This window comes from Dicentrarchus labrax, unplaced genomic scaffold (assembly GCF_905237075.1).
Source record: "Dicentrarchus labrax unplaced genomic scaffold, dlabrax2021, whole genome shotgun sequence".
Taxonomy (NCBI): Eukaryota; Metazoa; Chordata; class Actinopteri; family Moronidae; genus Dicentrarchus; species Dicentrarchus labrax.
In genome coordinates, this window is record NW_026136716.1 from 699021 (window position 1) to 720607 (window position 21587).

The window sequence follows — 21587 nt, forward strand, 5'->3', positions numbered from 1 at the left end:
GCTTGGAGGTAGTCTGTTGCTCTTGAAACGTTTCCTATAAGTAATGAATTGCGCTATATATCGTTGGCTACAGCCTGCCGTACATTCACCACAACAAAAACAACAACAACAACACAAGTAATGAATTATAAGCACACTGATTAGCAGCAACATGGTTGTCTGTGTTAGTCACAGCCTGAGCAGAGTATCCTAATGAGTGAGTGAATTACAGGGAGGCGTATACAACGTAGGGCTGTGATTTAAACATTTAGTGTTGCACGGCACACGCGGTGCCAAAACGTCACGGTTCCTACACAACAGTACTACCGTGGATTACTAAACTACCGCTGAACGCGGGCTCCACATTTTACACTGCTGTGTTTGAGGGGGAGGGCCCTCTCCTTCTCTGTCAGATACTCAATATTAGTAGCAGTTAATAGTGAGTCTGATGTCAGGTTTATTCATTCAAACTGAAAGGATCTGACAGCTGACCACTTTATTACTATTTTTTTCCTGGTAGTTTTTTTTTTATTTCTCTTAAAATACTTATTTTCTCCTTTTTGTGAATTTCCTCAGTGTGGGATCAATAAAGTCTATCTTACTTTATCTTTTGGACAGCCCTTTATGTTAATACCATTTCAAGTTTGAAACTTAGGACATCCACTGAAGGTGAGCCTTCTTTATGTGAGGAGGAATGAGTCACGTGGGGAGGTGTGTGAGTGTAAATTAAAGGTCAAAGGTCAGCAGGAGGTGGCAGTTGGGTGTATGCGTGTGTGCGGACGGTGTTACCACAGTGCCCCCTGCTGGTCACAGTCAGTATTTATGTACATATTTTATTTGTTGGACATTTGAAGATTTTAAAATGTATACACTGTTTAATGATTATTGATTGAATCAACTCCATACAGAACATAGATCTAGAGTTTATACACTGTTTAATGAACAGATGTTACGCATTATACATTCAAGTAAAAGTAGCAAAATAAATAAAAAATAAACCCTAACTCCTTTAAATGAGAGAATAAATGTACTTCATTTCTTTGCACCAGCTCTGTGTCTGTAAACTGCTGCATGTTGAAACCAGTTCTTTGTCTGGAGTTTGGTGCCCTCCAGTGGCTCATTGTCTCCAGTGAGTTTCCTAAAAGAGCTCACTGAGTATGTGCAGAATAATCCACCCTACTGATGAAACAACAGCATAAAGTGGCCAAAGTGGTGCCAGTTTAAGACCAGTTTAGATGGTTAAAAGAACTGATTTGATCCCTGACTGTTAAAACAGAAGCATTTATCTGATCTGATTCAGGAAGACAAAGGTGATTTATTCTTTGTTTATTCTGGGTTCAGATAGTGTGATATCCTTCATATCGAAAGCTTAAGTGCAGTTCTTTCTTGATCTTTTTAGAGAAAATATACTGACTAGTTTGTTTAATACTGACATGATTCAACAGTCGTCATATAAAACCCATTCCGTATTCATGGTTGTGATCGGCCCGGTCGGATCCAGGACTTGAGGAGGGGGCAGCAATAAAACATGAGCTCGCAGATCTGTCTGGTTCCCAGGCTGCTTTATTCGTAGAAACAAAGTGACAACAAGTGGGAAGTATCCTTTACAATACTTTGTTATTGTACTTAAGTAATCTTTTCAGAGATCACTGTACTATCTTTACATTTTACTATCTCTTATTTTGCATCATTGAACACCTTTCCAAAATCAACAGACGGAACATGACCAACACGCCGTAAAGACTTGAAGATGAAGGTCAGATGTCCTTCAGGGAAACATACTTTTTACTTTAAATAAGAATGTGTGTACTTTTCCACCTCTGTAGGTGACGCACATAATTGTTTTCATCATTTTACAGGACTGGATGACAAGCTAAACTTAAAGAAGTAGTTTGAGTCAAATTGTCTTACATTTTATATTTATCCCTGTTTAAGATTAATGTTTGTTTTCGTCCACAGTCCACGTGTATTCATTCATCTTTGAGTTTGGGGAAAATACAAGTTTGTTTTAACAAGCTTCCAACCCAAATGTTAACTTCATACAGGAAGTTACAGAAAGTAAAAAGATTAAAATTAACAACATGAAGATTTTTAAGATCCTACAAAGTATGAAACAGCCTGTTTATGAAGTAGTCCAGAAGAATTGACAGTAATTATAAAATAATCCTGTTTTCTCTTTGCAGAAATTGGTCAGAGTTAGTTCCATGTCTCTGCCACGTCATTAGAAAATCACTTCTTGTAGATGGAAAATATCAGATCAGCAACTTTACCTGTTATCGGCCCAGCTGCAGTGGGGGCTGAGGAGAGGTAGAAGTAGGGGCTTCTGGCTGAAAAGGCCTTTCATTGAAACTGTGTTAGAGCCCCTCTTCCCCCCCCACATTCAAGTTCTGGTTTATTTTTTAAAATGTAGAAAGAATGGCATGATGCTAATATGGCAACTTCCTGTTGTGGGAATTTTTGGATGTTTATTTTTTTATTCTAGATATTTGCACTAATAATTCATTTAAATTAATTTCAAATGATATTGTAGTTTTCCAGATCAAGATATTGGTTTTCAACCTGTTCCAGGTTTTTATTTATTCTGAACTAACCTAAGTAGCTGAAAGATGTGTAATATTTATATTTTTTATCCTTATCCAAATGTAAAAATTCTGTTCTAGTTTTCTAGCTGATATATTTTGAACATTTAGCTGACTTCCTCACATTTCAGACAGAAATTCATGTTGAACAATTGTATGTAATTGTTTGTTTCTCTGTAAAAGATAAATGTTAATAATATAATAGTGTTCAGTTCAATGAAGAGTGCCCTCCAGGGGTCAGAGTGAATAACTGCAACACTATACACCACTCAACATGAATTCATATTAAAGCAGTTCACTAACTTATTGTTGATTTCTGATAAATGTCAACATAACTCATAACATTGAATATGAATACAGAATACAGATTTAATATTTAGTTTTACACATGCAGGTGAATTGCATTTTGGATCATTTGTGTTATTCAATAATAATAATATTATTCAATAATAAGAAGCTACAATAATAAGAAGCTCAGAAATACAATAATAAGAAGCTACAATAATAAGAAGCTACAATATTAAGGAGCTACAATAATAAGAAGCTACAATAATACAATAATAAGAAGCTACAATAATAAGAAGCTACAATAATACAATAATAAGAAGCTACAGTAATACAATAATAAGAAGCTACAATAATAAGAAGCTACAATAATAAGAAACTACAATAATACAATAAGAAACTACAATAATAAGAAACTACAATAATAAGAAACTACAATAATAAGAAGCTACAATAATAAGAAGCTACAATAATAAGAAACTACAATAATACAATAATAAGAAACTACAATAAGAAACTACAATAATACAATAATAAGAAGCTACAATAATAAGAAGCTACAATAATACAATAATAAGAAGCTACAATAATAAGAAGCTACAATAATACAATAATAAGAAGCTACAATAATAAGAAGCTACAATAATACAATAATAAGAAGCTACAGTAATACAATAATAAGAAGCTACAATAATAAGAAGCTACAATAATACAATAATAAGAAGCTACAATAATAAGAAACTACAATAATAAGAAACTACAATAATAAGAAACTACAATAATAAGAAGCTACAATAATAAGAAACTACAATAATAAGAAGCTACAATAATAAGAAGCTACAATAATACAATAATAAGAAGCTACAATAATAAGAAACTACAATATTAAGAAGCTACAATAATAAGAAACTACAATAATAAGAAACGACAATAATAAGAAGCTACAATAATAAGAAACTACAATAATAAGAAACTACAATAATAAGAAGCTACAATAATAAGAAGCTACAATAATACAATAATAAGAAACTACAATAATAAGAAGCTACAATAATAAGAAACTACAATAATAAGAAACTACAATAATACAATAATAAGAAGCTACAATAATAAGAAGCTACAATAATAAGAAACTACAATAATACAATAATAAGAAGCTACAATAATAAGAAGCTACAATAATAAGAAACTACAATAATACAATAATAAGAAACTACAATAATACAATAATAAGAAACTACAATAAGAAACTACAATAATACAATAATAAGAAGCTACAATAATAAGAAGCTACAATAATACAATAATAAGAAGCTACAATAATAAGAAGCTACAATAATACAATAATAAGAAGCTACAATAATAAGAAGCTACAATAATACAATAATAAGAAGCTACAATAATAAGAAGCTACAGTAATAAGAAGCTACAATAATACAATAATAAGAAGCTACAATAATAAGAAACTACAATAATAAGAAGCTACAATAATAAGAAACTACAATAATAAGAAGCTACAATAATAAGAAACTACAATAATAAGAAGCTACAATAATAAGAAGCTACAATAATACAATAATAAGAAGCTACAATAATAAGAAACTACAATATTAAGAAGCTACAATAATAAGAAACTACAATAATAAGAAACGACAATAATAAGAAGCTACAATAATAAGAAACTACAATAATAAGAAACTACAATAATAAGAAGCTACAATAATAAGAAGCTACAATAATACAATAATAAGAAACTACAATAATAAGAAGCTACAATAAGAAGAAACTACAATAATACAATAATAAGAAGCTACAATAATAAGAAGCTACAATAATAAGAAACTACAATAATACAATAATAAGAAGCTACAATAATAAGAAGCTACAATAATAAGAAGCTACAATAATAAGAAACTACAATAATAAGAAGCTACAATAATACAATAATAAGAAGCTACAATAATAAGAAACTACAATAATAAGAAGCTACAATAATACAATAATAAGAAGCTACAATAAGAAGAAGCTACAATAAGAAGAAGCTACAATAAGAAGAAGCTACAATAATAAGAAACTACAATAATAAGAAACTACAATAAGAAGAAGCTACAATAAGAAGAAGCTACAATAAGAAGAAGCTACAATAAGAAGAAACTACAATAATAAGAAGCTACAATAATAAGAAGCTACAATAATAAGAAACTACAATAATACAATAATAAGAAACTACAATAATAAGAAGCTACAATAATAAGAAACTACAATAATAAGAAACTACAATAATACAATAATAAGAAGCTACAATAATAAGAAGCTACAATAATAAGAAACTACAATAATAAGAAGCTACAATAATACAATAATAAGAAGCTACAATAATAAGAAACTACAATAATAAGAAACTACAATAATAAGAAGCTACAATAATAAGAAACTACAATAATACAATAATAAGAAGCTACAATAATAAGAAACTACAATAATAAGAAGCTACAATAATAAGAAACTACAATAATAAGAAACTACAATAATAAGAAGCTACAATAATAAGAAGCTACAGTAATAAGTAACTACAATAATACAATAATAAGAAACTACAATAATAAGAAACTACAATAATAAGAAGCTACAATAAGAAGAAGCTACAATAATAAGAAGCTACAATAATAAGAAGCTACAATAATACAATAATAAGAAGCTACAATAATACAATAATAAGAAGCTACAATAATAAGAAACTACAATAATAAGAAACTACAATAATAAGAAGCTACAATAAGAAGAAGCTACAATAAGAAGAAGCTACAATAAGAAGAAGCTACAATAAGAAGAAGCTACAATAATAAGAAACTACAATAATACAATAATAAGAAACTACAATAATAAGAAGCTACAATAATAAGAAACTACAATAATAAGAAACTACAATAATACAATAATAAGAAGCTACAATAATAAGAAACTACAATAATACAATAATAAGAAGCTACAATAATAAGAAGCTACAATAATAAGAAACTACAATAATACAATAATAAGAAGCTACAATAATAAGAAACTACAATAATAAGAAACTACAATAATACAATAATAAGAAGCTACAATAATAAGAAGCTACAATAATACAATAATAAGAAACTACAATAATAAGAAACTACAATAATAAGAAACTACAATAATAAGAAGCTACAATAATAAGAAGCTACAATAAGAAGAAGCTACAATAATAAGAAGCTACAATAATAATAAGCTACAATAATAAGAAGCTACAATAATAAGAAACTACAATAATAAGAAACTACAATAATACAATAATAAGAAGCTACAATAAGAAGAAACTACAATAATACAATAATAAGAAACTACAATAATAAGAAACTACAATAATACAATACTAAGAAGCTACAATAATAAGAAACTACAATAATAAGAAACTACAATAATACAATAATAAGAAACTACAATAATACAATAATAAGAAACTACAATAATAAGAAACTACAATAATAAGAAGCTACAATAATACAATAATAAGAAGCTACAATAATAAGAAACTACAATAATAAGAAGCTACAATAATAAGAAGCTACAGTAATAAGTAACTACAATAATACAATAATAAGAAACTACAATAATAAGAAACTACAATAATAAGAAGCTACAATAATAAAAGCCAATAATAAGAAGCTACAATAATAAGAAGCTACAATAATAAGAAGCTACAATAATAAGAAACTACAATAATAAGAAGCTACAATAATACAATAATAAGAAGCTACAATAATAAGAAACTACAATAATAAGAAGCTACAATAAGAAGAAGCTACAATAATAAGAAGCTACAATAATAAGAAACTACAATAATACAATAATAAGAAACTACAATAATAAGAAGCTACAATAATAAGAAACTACAATAATAAGAAACTACAATAATACAATAATAAGAAGCTACAATAATAAGAAACTACAATAATAAGAAACTACAATAATACAATAATAAGAAGCTACAATAATAAGAAGCTACAATAATAAGAAACTACAATAATAAGAAACTACAATAATACAATAATAAGAAGCTACAATAATAAGAAGCTACAATAATACAATAATAAGAAACTACAATAATAAGAAACTACAATAATAAGAAACTACAATAATAAGAAGCTACAATAATAAGAAGCTACAATAAGAAGAAGCTACAATAATAAGAAGCTACAATAATAATAAACTACAATAATAAGAAGCTACAATAATAAGAAGCTACAATAATAAGAAACTACAATAATAAGAAACTACAATAATACAATAATAAGAAGCTACAATAATAAGAAACTACAATAATACAATAATAAGAAACTACAATAATAAGAAACTACAATAATACAATAATAAGAAGCTACAATAATAAGAAACTACAATAATACAATAATAAGAAACTACAATAATAAGAAGCTACAATAATAAGAAGCTACAATAATAAGAAACTAAAATAATAAGAAGCTACAATAATACAATAATAAGAAGCTACAATAATAAGAAACTACAATAATAAGAAACTACAATAATACAATAATAAGAAACTACAATAATAAGAAGCTACACTAATAAGAAACTACAATAATAAGAAACTACAATAATAAGAAACTACAATAATAAGAAGCTACACTAATAAGAAACTACACTAATAAGAAACTACAATAATAAGAAGCTACAATAATAAAATAATAAGAAGTCACACACAAACAGACACACACACACACACAGACACACACACACACACACACACACACACAGACACACACACAGACACACACACACACACACACACACACACACACACACACACACACAGACACACACACAAAAAAAAAAAACACAAACAACACAGACACACACACAGACACAGACACAGACACAGACACAGACACACACAGATGTCAATAGACCAGCAGCGGTGGAGGGGGACCCACTTTGGAACTGGATTAGAGATCAGAAGATCAGATTAAATATATATATAATAATATATAATAAACAACCCAAATGGTAGTTACACGCTCCCCACCCACCCCCCTGCTGGTCATGTGACTAATGTGTCACTCTCTTTCTGGATTTCATTGTTTTCTTACTTTAAAACGGTCAATAAATTGGATTGTTTAATGGCACGTCTACAGTACCGTTATTCTAAACGTGATTGTAATTTATGTTAACAACAGTAACATATAGAACCTTTATGTGTCACTGGTTCTGCATAAAAATATTACTGAGAACCAAATGTACAGAGGGTCTGTAAACATGATGGCCATGTACCCTGTACTTTTATTTTTAGACACAAACACAGCAAAGAGAGTCAACAAACAGCTTCAGTGTGTGTGAGATCCGGTTTGAGCTACTACTGTTTTATCAGATGCCCGATACTGTACACGTGAACACTTCCCCCGACTGCAGCTACACACTGAATATAAAGAGAGAGAGATTATCACGGGCAAAATAACTCAGTAGAAAGATATTGTGATATCTATACCAATATTTAATATTAATTCATTTATTTGTTTTAGATTAGTTATTTCTTGAATGTAAGTCTTTTCCCCACAAAAAGTGAATAGATTATTTTCCTGCATGTTTTTGCTCAGGTCAGAGGTGGGAATTTTAAGTTTGTTTAAGAAACCTCTAATCTGTTCTTTTAAGAAGAAACCACATTTCTTGAAACAACTTTTCTGTAAACAATAATAATCTGTATGATTAAAATGTGTTCCTTACATCCCACGATGGCGCACACAGACTCATCATCTCTCCTCAGTAACAGGAAGCATCTGGCAGACAGGGCTGAAGTTTAGCACTGAGGTCAGAGGGATTATGGGAGATTACAGGTGAATGGAAGTGTGATTGGTTTGACGGACCAATAATATTAACGAGGACTGATTTATAAAAGGGTTGAACTCCTGGTTCACTCTACCCTTAATAAATCCAAGGGAGACTTGGTGGATTTGATCACAAATTGACCCCTCTTAAGTCCCTAACATATATGTGAGCAAAACACTAGCTGCCGATTGATGTAGCCTAAATAACCCTAACACAGTGAGCACTGACAGTGAATAACACTGATTATCTGGTTATCAGGGCTCCTGTCAGTGGTGGTTGTGGTGGTGAGGGGGGAGGTGGTATATCAGGCAGCAAGTTAACATTTGGTGCTCAGAGTTGATGTGTTGAAGCAGGAAAAATGGGCAGCGTGAGGATCTGCAGCTCTTGGGGGTGTTCCCGGTCTGCAGAGGTCAGTACCTATCAAAAGTGGCCCAAGGAAGGAGGCCAAGGCTCAGTGACTGTCTGGGACCAGTCAGGGAGTCCAGTGCTCCGTGTTACTGCTGACTGGTGGATATAGTCACATCTTAGCAAAGTAATTACTATCTAACTAGCTAATTAATCTACATCAATCATTAGTTGGCTAGTTGTGAAGGTGAAACGTGAAAGCTAATTTTAGCAGAACACTAACTAGTTAGCTAATCTATATCAAGTGTGAGCCAAAAAGCTAGCATTTGCTACACAGAAGAACACTAACTAGCTAATTAATCAACATCAACCAGTAGCAATGTAGATATTTCTTGAAGCTTATGTTAGCAAAATTTTAGCTAACTAACATTTGATGCAAGACGATACATTTTCAAGTCGTACTTGTTGCAATAATATAAACCAAAAAACACAAAAATACTCATCAAAACCTTTAATTGCCAAGCTGGACATTAAATAGAAAAATGCATAGCTGTTTATGTAACAAATACAGTATTTTTCACAGAAATGTCATCGACCACATTATTAAAGATTTTCTTTAATTTCTCAGACTTTATATTTAAGACTTTTTATGTCTGGATGGATGAAAATCCGTCTTTTACTCTTTTCTTTCTTTTAAGTTCAGGATAATCGAGCTACAGTTCTGAATGGGTTTTGTATAAATATCATCAGGTACTAACGGCTGACGAAATGAGTCAACACAGCTTCAGTCAGACTGACGAACACCAACTTTTTTTTATTTTACCACTTTAAAGTAGCGGAGAAACACTCTTTCTAGCCTCTGAAATGTGAAGATTTCTTCAGGTTTTCAAATGTTGGTCGGACATTTGGAGACGTCAGCTCACAGTTTTCTGACATTTTACAGACTGAACAATAACAATACTGAAAGTGAACAATTGATTAATCAAAAAAATGCCAATCGGGTTCATAATAATGAAAATAAACCCTAATTTTAGAAGCTGCAAACTGAGAACCGTTGGGGTTTTTTTTATGGTGATCAGCCACCAGAGCCGTATTGAATTTTGTCAGCTCAAGATCTTTTTCACAGCTTTTCTTACCCTACTATTTCTGCTGAGAAAAAGGTCCATTATCTTCTTTAAACCAACAGTTTGTAGATGTTTAAAGCCGAGTTCTGTCTCAGTGTGTTTGCATAGTTTAGAAAAGGACAAACGGACAAAAAACCCTGCAAACATCCACAGTGTAAATACAGTCGGACAAACAACTGGAGAATATATCAGTTTCTCGCTGCAGTTATTTGCCCTATCTCGACCCCTCAGTCCCTTTGTGATAAATATAAACGCTCTGTAACAAACCACACTGGTGTTTTTGCACATTTCAGCTCATTAACTACAAATCCTTTCGGGGAGAAGGAGTTCACTTTCTGGTTTACGCTATCACTGAGCGGCGGTGTGTTCAAGGACACTTTGACATTTGATAGTCGCCCCCGTTGAACGTTATCCGAATGTCAAACACAGGATAAGGCGAGTGTAATCTTTTTCTAGCATTTGAAGAAGTTGTGGGACTCACAAAAGACAGGACGAAACAAGAATGGTCAAGATTTTTGTTAGTACCTATTACTCAATTTTCCGTCCTTTGGCGTCCCCCAAGGGACGATACTCAGGTCCCCTTTTGTTTAAACAACTGAGTAGGACTGAGTATGACTAGCAAACTGATCAAGACATTCGAATTCAAGTCAACATTATATTGTCATAATTTTCCCAGATATCTACAGATCCGGTGATTCTCACTCAGTGTACGTTTTTATTTGATTTATTTTAATTTTTTCTGCTCAGATAGTTCCTTGACTACAAACTAACTTTGTAGTAACTAACTAACCACGATTACTAGAGGGTTTTCTCTCTTCTATAATTAATTATTCAAATTAAAGGAGACAAAAACAACAGTTTGGTCTTACTAGTAGACAACAGTTTTAGAGGCTATTCAAACCTGTTTAAACCTGTAAATATTATTAAGATGAGACTTTGAACGTGTCATTGTAAATAGCTCCGACATCGGGGGACACACTTTTATTTTCACCTATAATCTTGTGTTTGGCCTGTTGTTGTCTACAGTGTTTTTACAGATTAACACGCTGAACCTTGAACTTGGGTATTACAAATATTAAATGATACCCAGATATTGATCGGATAAAGTGTAGATTTGTCTTTAGTTTCCTCCCAGAACTGAAACTAAAGCTGCTTTGTAGTAAATGAGCTAACGTGTTCAAAGACAGGGTTACGGTTGAATATAATTTCTATAAATGAATCCGTCCTCAGTCAGTTCCTGCAGCCAATCTCCTCCTTGTAGCGGGTCGTTAGCGTGTTAGCCTTGCGCGTCAGTTTGGACAGAACCGAGTGGAGTCCATTCAGGTGGAAATGAAACTCTTTCTCCAGGTCGTCCTCCGTCACCGCCACTGCCTCCGTCGACACGCCAGCCTTCTCCTTCCGCCGCTCGTCGCCCTGCAGGACGCCCCATTCTATGTCATTGCGGATGGACTTGAGCAGCACGTACGAGCTATACATGTCGGCGTCCTGCTGGAAGTAGCCATTGGTGGCTGCGGCACCGTTAGCGGTCCTCACCGCCTTTGCGTCCTCTGCTTCGTCCAGCGGGACGTCCCGCAGCAGGCTGGGCACCATCACCGTCTGGTCCATGTTGTTGACGGCGCCAATGAAGCGTTTCATGGCGTTGAAGAGCGAGTTCTTCTGGTTGTAGGATTCAGATATCTGCATCATGGCGAACAACCTGAAGTGAAGTCGCCGCTGTCACAGTCCAGGGCCAAAGTTAGCCCGCTAATGCTCTTTAGAGGATTATTATGAGGCTGCAGCCAGATCCCAGGTCAGGTCTTAACTGGACCAGGTTACACAGGTACACTCACCATGTCCTCTTGGATCAATGAGCTGGTTTCCTGGTTATAAACGGGTTGCAGTTTGACCCCGACAACTTTGTGTCCCTGCTAAGCATGGAGGGCGTCTGTTGCTACAGGACGCCGGCCGACCGTTTCACCCCAGAGGTCAAATAACAACCTGAAATACAACCACAGAGAAAGAGAGAGCTCATTCATGTAGCTTTAAACAGAGGGAAGAAGAGGAGGAGGAGGAGCTAACAGACGCTAACAACTTTAGCAGGAGAGCTAACATCACCAAAATTAGCCCAAACTCACATAAAAGCTTTAATATTGTTCCTGCTCAAATTAAACTCTCCGGCTGGATTTCTTTTTTGGTCTTTACACATAATGTTCATCACTATTTTATTTTGAAAAACCTGGACTCGGCCTATGGGCCATATTATGTTATACTGTCCGAAATAATAACAATTTTAAGGAGATAAATGTTAATGTCTCACGAATCACAAAGCAATGGTTAACTGCAGCAACTTAGCACTAACTAGCATGCAAACTAAATGCTAAATCAGCGCTAACTACAAAGAAAAAGGGACATTTCTTCTAGCATCAGAAGTATAAATGAGGCATAAAACAAGCCAACAGTGCTCTCGCTGGCACACAAACATCTGCTCTGTGAGTTTTAAGGAGCTAAATGAGTCCAAGAACCACAAATGAATTAGCACTAAAAGAGTTTGACTACAAACTATCAGGTTGTATAGAAATTAGCAGGCTTGGGAAGTAACTGATTACATGCAACTTATTTACATTCTCTGTATACAAAAAAAGATAATAGTTAATAAAAAAAGACTGAGTAAAAATGGGGATTAACAGGAGGATTACAATTTTAATCTTTCTATAGATACAGGGCAGAGGTCACATTTTTCAGTTCTTCCGTTTCCTGTCTAATGTCACATTGTTCTGTCATCGTATACAATAAACTTAGATCAGGACTTCTTTGTTCCTTTTCCTGGGCTTCATTTGCATATTCGCTGCTGAGGTAATCCAAATGTAACGGAAAGTAATCCAGTTACTTTAATGTTATCATACCCGTTACTGACTATACTTTTCAAGCAGGTAATTAGTAACTGTATTGGATTACATTTGAAAGTATGCCTGCCAACCCTGCCTCTATCTGCTAGCATCAGCAGGCTACATGCGGCTACCGCTATTAGCAAATGGAGCTCCATCCACATGCAGAGTTCCCGCGGAATAAACGCGGTTTATTAACGATAGAAAACAGCTGGAAGAACGCGGCGACAACTCTCAGGGTCTCTACGGAAACTGAGAAGGTGCATAACGGATGTTGATCGAACGAACACACGAGAACGTCCGATAATGGATGTACTGCTGAGGCTAAACACAACGCAGCTCAAATTTAACGACGTTCAGAAAACGGGAGAAAAAGCCGCGTGCTTCCGGGTGTTCTTCCCGGCGGTTACTCTGTTTAACTCTCCGGGTTCACCGGGAATTAACCGACAGAAGCTACCCTGACGCTCTCGACCCACTCGGCTAATTCCGGGTACCGTTAGCCCCCCCCCGCCCCCGCGGTGGCGTTCACGGACACACCTCCGCGGTGCAGGCGGCCGGTGAGCTCACCGTGTGTCCGGTGTTGTTGCTCCGTCGTGTCGGTGCCTGAGCCGTTCAGTCCGTTAATCCGCCCTGGATGGATGGAGCACCGGGTGTGTTCGGTCGGAGCAGCCGGGGAGCAGCAGGGCGTGCCGGGAGGAGGCGGGGCGAGGATTAGCAGGAAAGACCGAACCTCCGAGACAGCCAATCACAGCGAGGCATGCCCCTGCGACGTCACGTGGAACGTTGGCAAAATGTTCCATTGTTTACAGAACGTTCCATCGGTTCTGTTGGTTCTACTCATTCATTTCTATTTGTTTGACTTATTTATCTTTGATTTTTGTTGTGTCATTTTATTTAACTTTTAAATGGATTTTTTTAAATATTAATTTCATTCTATGACGTTTACAGTAGAAATGCACATTGTATAATGAAATGTTCTGGATGTTTATATTCTTGTTGTTATTAAAGTACTTTTTAAGGTTGTATTTTATGTATGTTTTCAGTATAAGTTACATACACAGGTCAAATTCATAGTTGCTCTAGTATTTATTTATTTTTATTAAATTGAATGTATTTTTCGTTCTGCCTGTCACATTCTCGTTAGTCTTGTAATGAACTGATTTCATGTTCTAAAATGCCTTACATATGGCCTAATAAACAACAATTTAATTAATGTATCATTATAATTCAAACAAGATGATTTATTTATTTAATTGCAATATGAATTATGACTAATCTGTTTACAACATGGGAACATTTATATATAGATTTTATAGACTTATAGATGAAATTGAATTCGCTTTCCTCTCCTAATCTAAACTTTTTATGATATTCAATGGCATCTTTGGTATAATAAAAGTCATATTATTTGTTATATTGTGATTTTACACATTTTCACATCCTGAAAATAAGCAGAACATCTCATTTAATTCAATTTAATTATTTTAATTCAGCAAACCTCATTAAAGGCAGCGTTATTTTTGTTTTAATTTTCAGATTTTTCTTGTTTCTTTTTTATTTAATTTATTGTCTTTAGTTTCCTGAAATAGTTTCAGTGTTTCCTGTTTCCTTGTGTTGGTGAGACACCGCCCCCCGCTGGCTGTTCATCAACATTAGTTTCCATATTCAGGTTCAAATTAGTATATTATTATTATTTTAGGCCAAATTCAATTCTTTACTCTAAAGATCAGATTATTTACTCATGTTAGGCAAAAACTAAATGAATTAATAACTTTGTATTTCATATTTATGTATTTATATTAAGATTTGTATTAATTGGAGTTTTGTTTTTTACCAGATTTGTGTTTTATTCATCTATTTTGTCCATTTTAAAGGTATAAAATAGAGTGAGAGTCACTGTCACAGTCATTATAGTTGATACATTTGTTTCAAAAAAAACATTTTTAAGACTGGATGGGTCATAATTATATTAAAGGTAACATATATGACATTATGTCAATACATATATGTATTATATCAGCAAACAAATATCAGCTGTGATCGGTGAATTAAGGATGTATTTTGACCAAACCAGAGTTGGGGATTGTTTAAAGTGTGTTTTACCTGTGAGGTAAATTTCATACTTTTGTCAATGGAGCCTGGTTGGCTGTATTGTTTTGGTCTGAGAGGCTGGTGCTCTAGTGACATCGAGTGGAAAATGAATTTCACACATAAAATCTTTAATAAAACACTTTTACTTTATAGGAATTAAACAATTATAGATGTTTAATTATAGTTATATTATATTGAAAATTATAAATATCATTAATAATTATAATATTATTAATTGAATATATTTAAATGAATCAGTTAATTGTCAATTTATAATTGACTTTATTTATGAATTGTCAACTTTATGAATATAATTATCTTCAATATATAAACCTTCAACATTATTGACTGAAATCTTAAGTTTTTATCTGTGATCAGATGAAGTTTTACAGTTTTAACACACATCTTCACTCCCACTGAAAAAACATTAAATTACTGTGAAATTATGTGTCACATACATTTGTTTTGGACGCCGATAGGACAAAACACTCCTAACAACCTGACAAACATCAATGCAATATTATCAGTGATAACACATGGTGCGTTCAGGGGCCTCTGGCTCAGAAATTGGTCCCTAAAATGAACTCAAATATATCTCAACTCAACCTCTAACATGGTCTTTATCAGACTTTTAAATCAAAATGTACAAAAAGATTTTAACTTTTATATTTACGTAAATATATTATATTTATGTTTCCATGGTTACTCCATACAGAAAACACATCATCAACAAAATAAAAACAACAGGAAACGTTTCAGATTGGCGCCCTAAGGTGGCACCATGACATTATTCTCAATTTATTTACTATTAATTATTAATTATTTCTTGACCTGAACCCACAAAAGAGTTTCATACAAAGGACTAGAGTTCATCTTCATGAAAGTGGCAAAAAAAACTAAACGATTAAAGCAAATTCAGCCAATCCGCATTCATCCTGTGTGACCTTGTAATTCGGTCCAATCACCGCAGCTTTTCTGCAACAAACTATGAGAGATTTTATTCTCACTGAAACAAGTTGCCTTCCATTTCTTTAATGAATTTGACCAAAACAATGGCAACTATTTTTTTGCAGAGCATCAGCATCATAATTACCTGTGGGGTTCCGCAGGGTTCTGTGCTCAGTCCTCTACATTTTTTACAAAAAAGCTTATATGTAACATGCTTGTTTGTTTTTCATGTAAAAATGACCCATATTTTACAAAAATCATGTTTTTTTATGGTTTGGCTATATTTCGGCATCTGAAACTACGTGTTGAACTGATTTATCTTTTTGTCCACTTGGGGGCAGCAACGAAAACCATGTGTTGATGTATGTATCTGCAGTGAAATCTGACATTTTAGGCCACAACAGAAAACAGAAAAAAATGAATCCTGGAGTGAGAAACAAAGAGCAGAGGGCAAAAAGTCTGAGAAATTCAGATATTTCAATAAATACAAGAAGAGTGTGGGTGGGATTCGTGTTTATACAAGATGCTGTGTGTCTCTCCCGGAGTTTACATGGTGACCTACATCGTCTCTTTTCTGTAAGAGAAAGAAATAAAAGGAAAAATGAGCAGACGGAGGAGATGAACAACGAGAGTGAAAGTGTGTTTGTGTTACCTGTCAAACCATCTCGTACTGGTTGGCGTTGATGAAGCGAGACAAGCAGCATGCCAGAGACATCCCGATCAACTGAGACAGACAGATACAGAGGGGTTCATTTTCAATGCAGGACTTTGTATAGTGTCGTATTTGGTAGTATTCAGTTTCATTCTGTCCAGATTGTGTGTCATACCTGAGAGAAGGCAATGCCAAAGGTAACTCCAGCGATGATTCCCATGTTTCCCTCTATGAAGGACGTCACCAACTCATAACAACCCTGCGGACACAGGTCACAGGTCACCATGCTAACAGACTGAGGCTAAAGCTAACAGGTCCCAGGTTATGATACCATGCTAACAGATTGAGGCTAAAGCTTCCCACCTGTTTGTGGACTTTGCGAGCAGCCAGAGTTGCGTTCTTCAAGTCAGATGAGCTGCAGTCAGAGAAACTAACACAGCAGCTGGCAGGAATCCCACTGACCGGAAAATACACACTGCTGAACCAGCTGGTGTAGTTATAAACTCCACAGCAGTGTAGCTGCAAAGGGAGAAAGAAGATTGTCACATTGTTAGGAATACATTCTGGTGGGACAGGATGCCAAATTCTTATTTGTATTTGCCAAAACTACTTTTTGAAGTGATGATACATCAACACACAAGTGCACAAAAAAATAAATCTATTCAGGTTTACCCACATAGCTTTAGTTGCCAAAATACAGTCCAAGCCTAAAACACTCACATGAAGTAAAACAAAGGAACTAGCATGTTCCATATAAGCTTTATTGTAAAAAATGTAGAGGACCAATCATAGAACCCTGAGGAACCCCACAGGTAATTATGATCGTGTTGTGATCCTGTATGTGGAAGTAAGCAACTGTTTGCTTATATGTTAGCCAAAACTAATTTATAAGCCTATAATATGTCAGTGATACGTTTATAGGTTGTTCTTAATAAAGTGTAGTAATTAAATGAACCTGGGTGAAATACAATCAGCTTTAGTATTACATGAAGAAAAAGAGAGAGAGGTAAACTTACTCTGCGTTGAACACCGTCCACAGCCAGACTCCTGTCGTCTCGCCCGTCGTATCTCGTCACTGCTTCGCTGTACGTCGTGAGGAACGTCCCTTTAATCTAAACACACACACAGTACGCAGTCAGTATGAGCCGTGCTGTCGGGGTAAAAGTGTTGCCTGTGGTCTGAAATAACCTCGTGGCGAAAGACAAATCCAGAGATTCCAGCGATGAGTTCAGTCATAAAGACCAGAGACAGGAACGCGGCGTACTACAGAGAGGTCGGAGGTCAGAAGTCAGAGGTCAGGTTAATAAAGATTATAGTGAAGTTATACAGCTTGATATCATACTAACAGACTGTGGCTAAAGCTAACAGGTCCCTGGTCATTATATCATATCGTATATATTGACAGGGTATTTTTACAGTTTGGTATCAGTACTTTAACTTAGGTTAATGATGTGAACACTTCTTCCAACACTGCTCATAATCTGACAGACACAGACCAGTTTCAGCATCCAGGGGCGCCCCCTGCAGGTGGCGAAGCAGCCAAACAGTCCGAACAGCACGATGGCGACTCCGGTACCGGCGAGCACGTACGGAGCGTTGGAGGGGCCACTGGAGATCAGCAGCATGTAGGGGCCCAACATGAACTTCCACCACAACCCCACCGACAGCAGGACCACACCTGTCACCTGAGGGGGGGTACAGGTAAGACCGTCAGCCAATGAGGAGGCATTTAACCTGTGTGTGTGCGTGTGAGTGTGTGTGAGTGTGTGTGTGTGTGTGTGTGTGTGTGTGTGTGTGTTGAGCAGTGACTCAGTGTCACATGACTCTATAATGAACTCTGACAGTGAAGTGACAAACTGACAAACAGACGGGAAGAAGAGACGAGTCAGAGCAACAGACTGTAGTACACACACTACTGTATAAACTATATGTACTGTAATGTATATACTGTATATACCATATGTACACCTAAAAACAGGAGAAGCAAAACAGTATAGAAAACCAGATGAAACAATAAAGAAAATATAACAAAAAACAATTTTAAAAAAGTGGAAAAATAAAACAATATTCAAAAACAAATTTAAAAAACAGTAAAACAATAAATAATAAATACTTTTTGTGCAATAATTTCCTTGTTCAATAAAATATTCAGTTTATTTACATGTTTTTGGCGATTATTATGTTTGTGAATCTAAATAGTTAGAATTCATCCATTAATGTAAACATACACATACATACACACATATATATTGAGGTATTTACAGTATTTACACTGATACTTATTGATAAGCCATAAGGATAAACAATAACAAACCCACTATTTTTGACAAATAAAACATGAAATTAAACACTATCTTTATTTTAAAGCATGAACTGTGTTTTACCAATTCTGTCCGGTGGTTTGAAAATTATTGTTAACTTATATTTTGGAAGTTGACGTGATTAAAGGTGATTAAAGGTGATTAATATAACATCAGGGAATGTAACTTTAAATTTAACTCCAATTAATGTATCGTTATCGTATTGTGGATTAAAACAAACATTTGTTTATTTCTGAAAAGTTTACATTTCAGTTTTTATCTGGACACCCGTTAATGTGGTTTATGAGGACGTCAGGTTTGTTAAAGTTCGGTGCATCAGACCAGCTGAGGGATGAAAGATGGGATGCTGGAGGAAGATGAATGAAGGAGGTGTTTGATTTTGACTCCTGGTCGTCCCGCTGTGCCTGTGTGAGCGCTTCAAACGTAGTGTGAGGCTGTGATGTTGAAACGCTCGACGTCTGCCGGCGTTCAGGAGACGATAAGGAATAAAAGACATTGTTTGTGCAGCAGGCGACAGATTGTGTTTGTGAGACTCAAAAATCTAACTTCACTTAAGCAACAAATAACGTCTTTAAAATCCACAAAAAACTGTCTGACTTCTCAGAAAATCACCGCATTGAATATTGATCAAATATCAGTATGATTATTAAAGATACTAGTTTGTTCATTATTTGTCTAAAACCATAATGCACTGAGGTTGTTTCTTCTTTAGTAATAATTTCATTGTAAAAGGGTCAAAATGAAGAAAAAAATCAAACAACAAACAGAAACTTTAAGAAATCTAAATAAAAAACAATGAACATTTAAAATACAGACAGGACTAAACAGCAACCAGGACTAAACAGCAACCAGGACTAAACAACAACCAGGACTAAACAGCAACCAGGACTAAACAACAACCAGGACAAACAACAACCAGGACAAACAGCAACCAGGACTAAACAGCAACCAGGACTAAACAGCAACCAGGACTAAACAGCAACCAGGACTAAACAGCAACCAGGACTAAACAGCAACCAGGACTTAACAGCAACCAGGACTAAACAACAACCAGGACTAAACAACAACCAGGACGAGACAGCAACCAGGACTAAACAGCAACCAGGACTAAACAGCAACCAGGACTAAACAGCAACCAGGACGAGACAGCAACCAGGACTAGACAGCAACCAGGACTAAACAGCAACTTGGGCTCGGCTGCAACATCCTGAGCGACATCCAGAACTAGGCTACGATGTGGTCAGGCAGCAATCAGGAGACAACAGAGTCGATATAAGTTCTGAATGTATTGATTGTCTTATCAACGTGACTGAGATAATTTATTCGACTGTTACTGACAGTATTTCTTATTTTTGTCCGTGTTGTATTTTCAGAACTTCATTATCGTCTGTGTGTCACAGCTCCGGCATCCTCCTCATTCCTCAGTGCAGATAATTACTGAACCTACTCTGACAACTGACCTCTAACCTGTAACCTCTGACCTCAGCACTCCTCACTCCTGATATCTGACATTATATACCATGTTAGAAAGGATTTTAACTGTCACTAAACTGTAATATTGATGAATTTTTAGTATCATCATCCCAATAACTGTAAGGGGAAAAAAAGCTGATATGAAAATGTGATAAAAAAGATGAGTAAAACGTGTTTTCTCACCCAGAAGATGAAGGAGTAGAGCAGCAGCAGCGTCTTCAGACAGAAGATCACCGGTTTAGTTTCCATCCTCCTGGGAGCCATAATCCAACTGAAGACCAGGACTCTCTCTCTCACTGGGTCTCTTTAGTCTCTCCCCCCTCCTTTATTCCCGAGTCTCTCTCTCTCCTGCTCTCTCTGAAATTCACAACAATTCAGTAAATCTTGGAACAATATCAAAGTCAGTGAACAAATGACCAAACTGTCACTAAACACTGGCATAAAAACTGTGAAGAAAGAAATGAAAATGGTCCAAAAATTGAAACAAAAAGGGACAAAATGTCACAAAAACTAAGCAAAAAACAAAAAGCCTGAAATGTACAAAATTTGCACAAATTTTGGGAAACAGTGGTGTGAATATTGCACTAAAATTGCACCAAAATAAAACATATAAAATTGTACAACACAAATAAATACAACAAAAAAAATGCACATATTGAAACAAAAGAGCAAAAAAAGCACAAAAATCTTGGTGTTTGGAAAACAGAGGAGCAAATATTAAAATGGCACCAAAAAATTGTACAAAAATGGCAGCCGTATACGGGTGGGACCCGACTCACATTTGGTGCCAGAACACAGCCGACTGTACCGACAATCTGCCCGACGTTATTATTAAATTATCATTATTAAATAAAGATCTTACCTGCCAGTTCAGCAGTGGGCACTAATTTAATAATCAGCAAATATCGGATCGGTAATCCTCGGTAATGTCTGAATGTAAGAAACCCGCAGTGGCAGCAACGTTTCTACAGTCTGAATGAGACACGGCACAAACATGTGACCCTCATACTTCACACTCTGACCACACAATTTACAAGGAGGTGACCCTGGTGGAGTCCGGCCCG

The 21587-nt window shown here is 34.9% G+C and overlaps 2 protein-coding genes across 2 annotated transcripts; both read right to left on the reverse strand.

The window, feature by feature from the left end:
• Positions 1-9546: 9546 nt before the first annotated feature.
• Positions 9547-13748, reverse strand: LOC127378334 (mid1-interacting protein 1-B). The gene is made up of 2 exons (XM_051427008.1): positions 13606-13748; positions 9547-12151 (listed from the first exon to the last, which is right to left on the reverse strand). Exon 2 carries the CDS (start codon positions 11858-11860, stop codon positions 11405-11407), a length of 456 nt encoding a protein of 151 aa, XP_051282968.1. The 5' UTR covers positions 11861-12151; positions 13606-13748; the 3' UTR covers positions 9547-11404.
• Positions 13749-15878: 2130 nt separating this feature from the next.
• On the reverse strand, positions 15879-21572 carry LOC127378333 (tetraspanin-7-like). The gene is made up of 9 exons (XM_051427007.1): positions 21386-21572; positions 20707-20880; positions 18226-18414; positions 17918-17992; positions 17746-17841; positions 17093-17248; positions 16905-16988; positions 16730-16801; positions 15879-16651 (listed from the first exon to the last, which is right to left on the reverse strand). Exons 2-8 carry the CDS (start codon positions 20785-20787, stop codon positions 16733-16735), a joined length of 750 nt encoding a protein of 249 aa, XP_051282967.1. The 5' UTR covers positions 20788-20880; positions 21386-21572; the 3' UTR covers positions 15879-16651; positions 16730-16732.
• Positions 21573-21587: the final 15 nt, after the last annotated feature.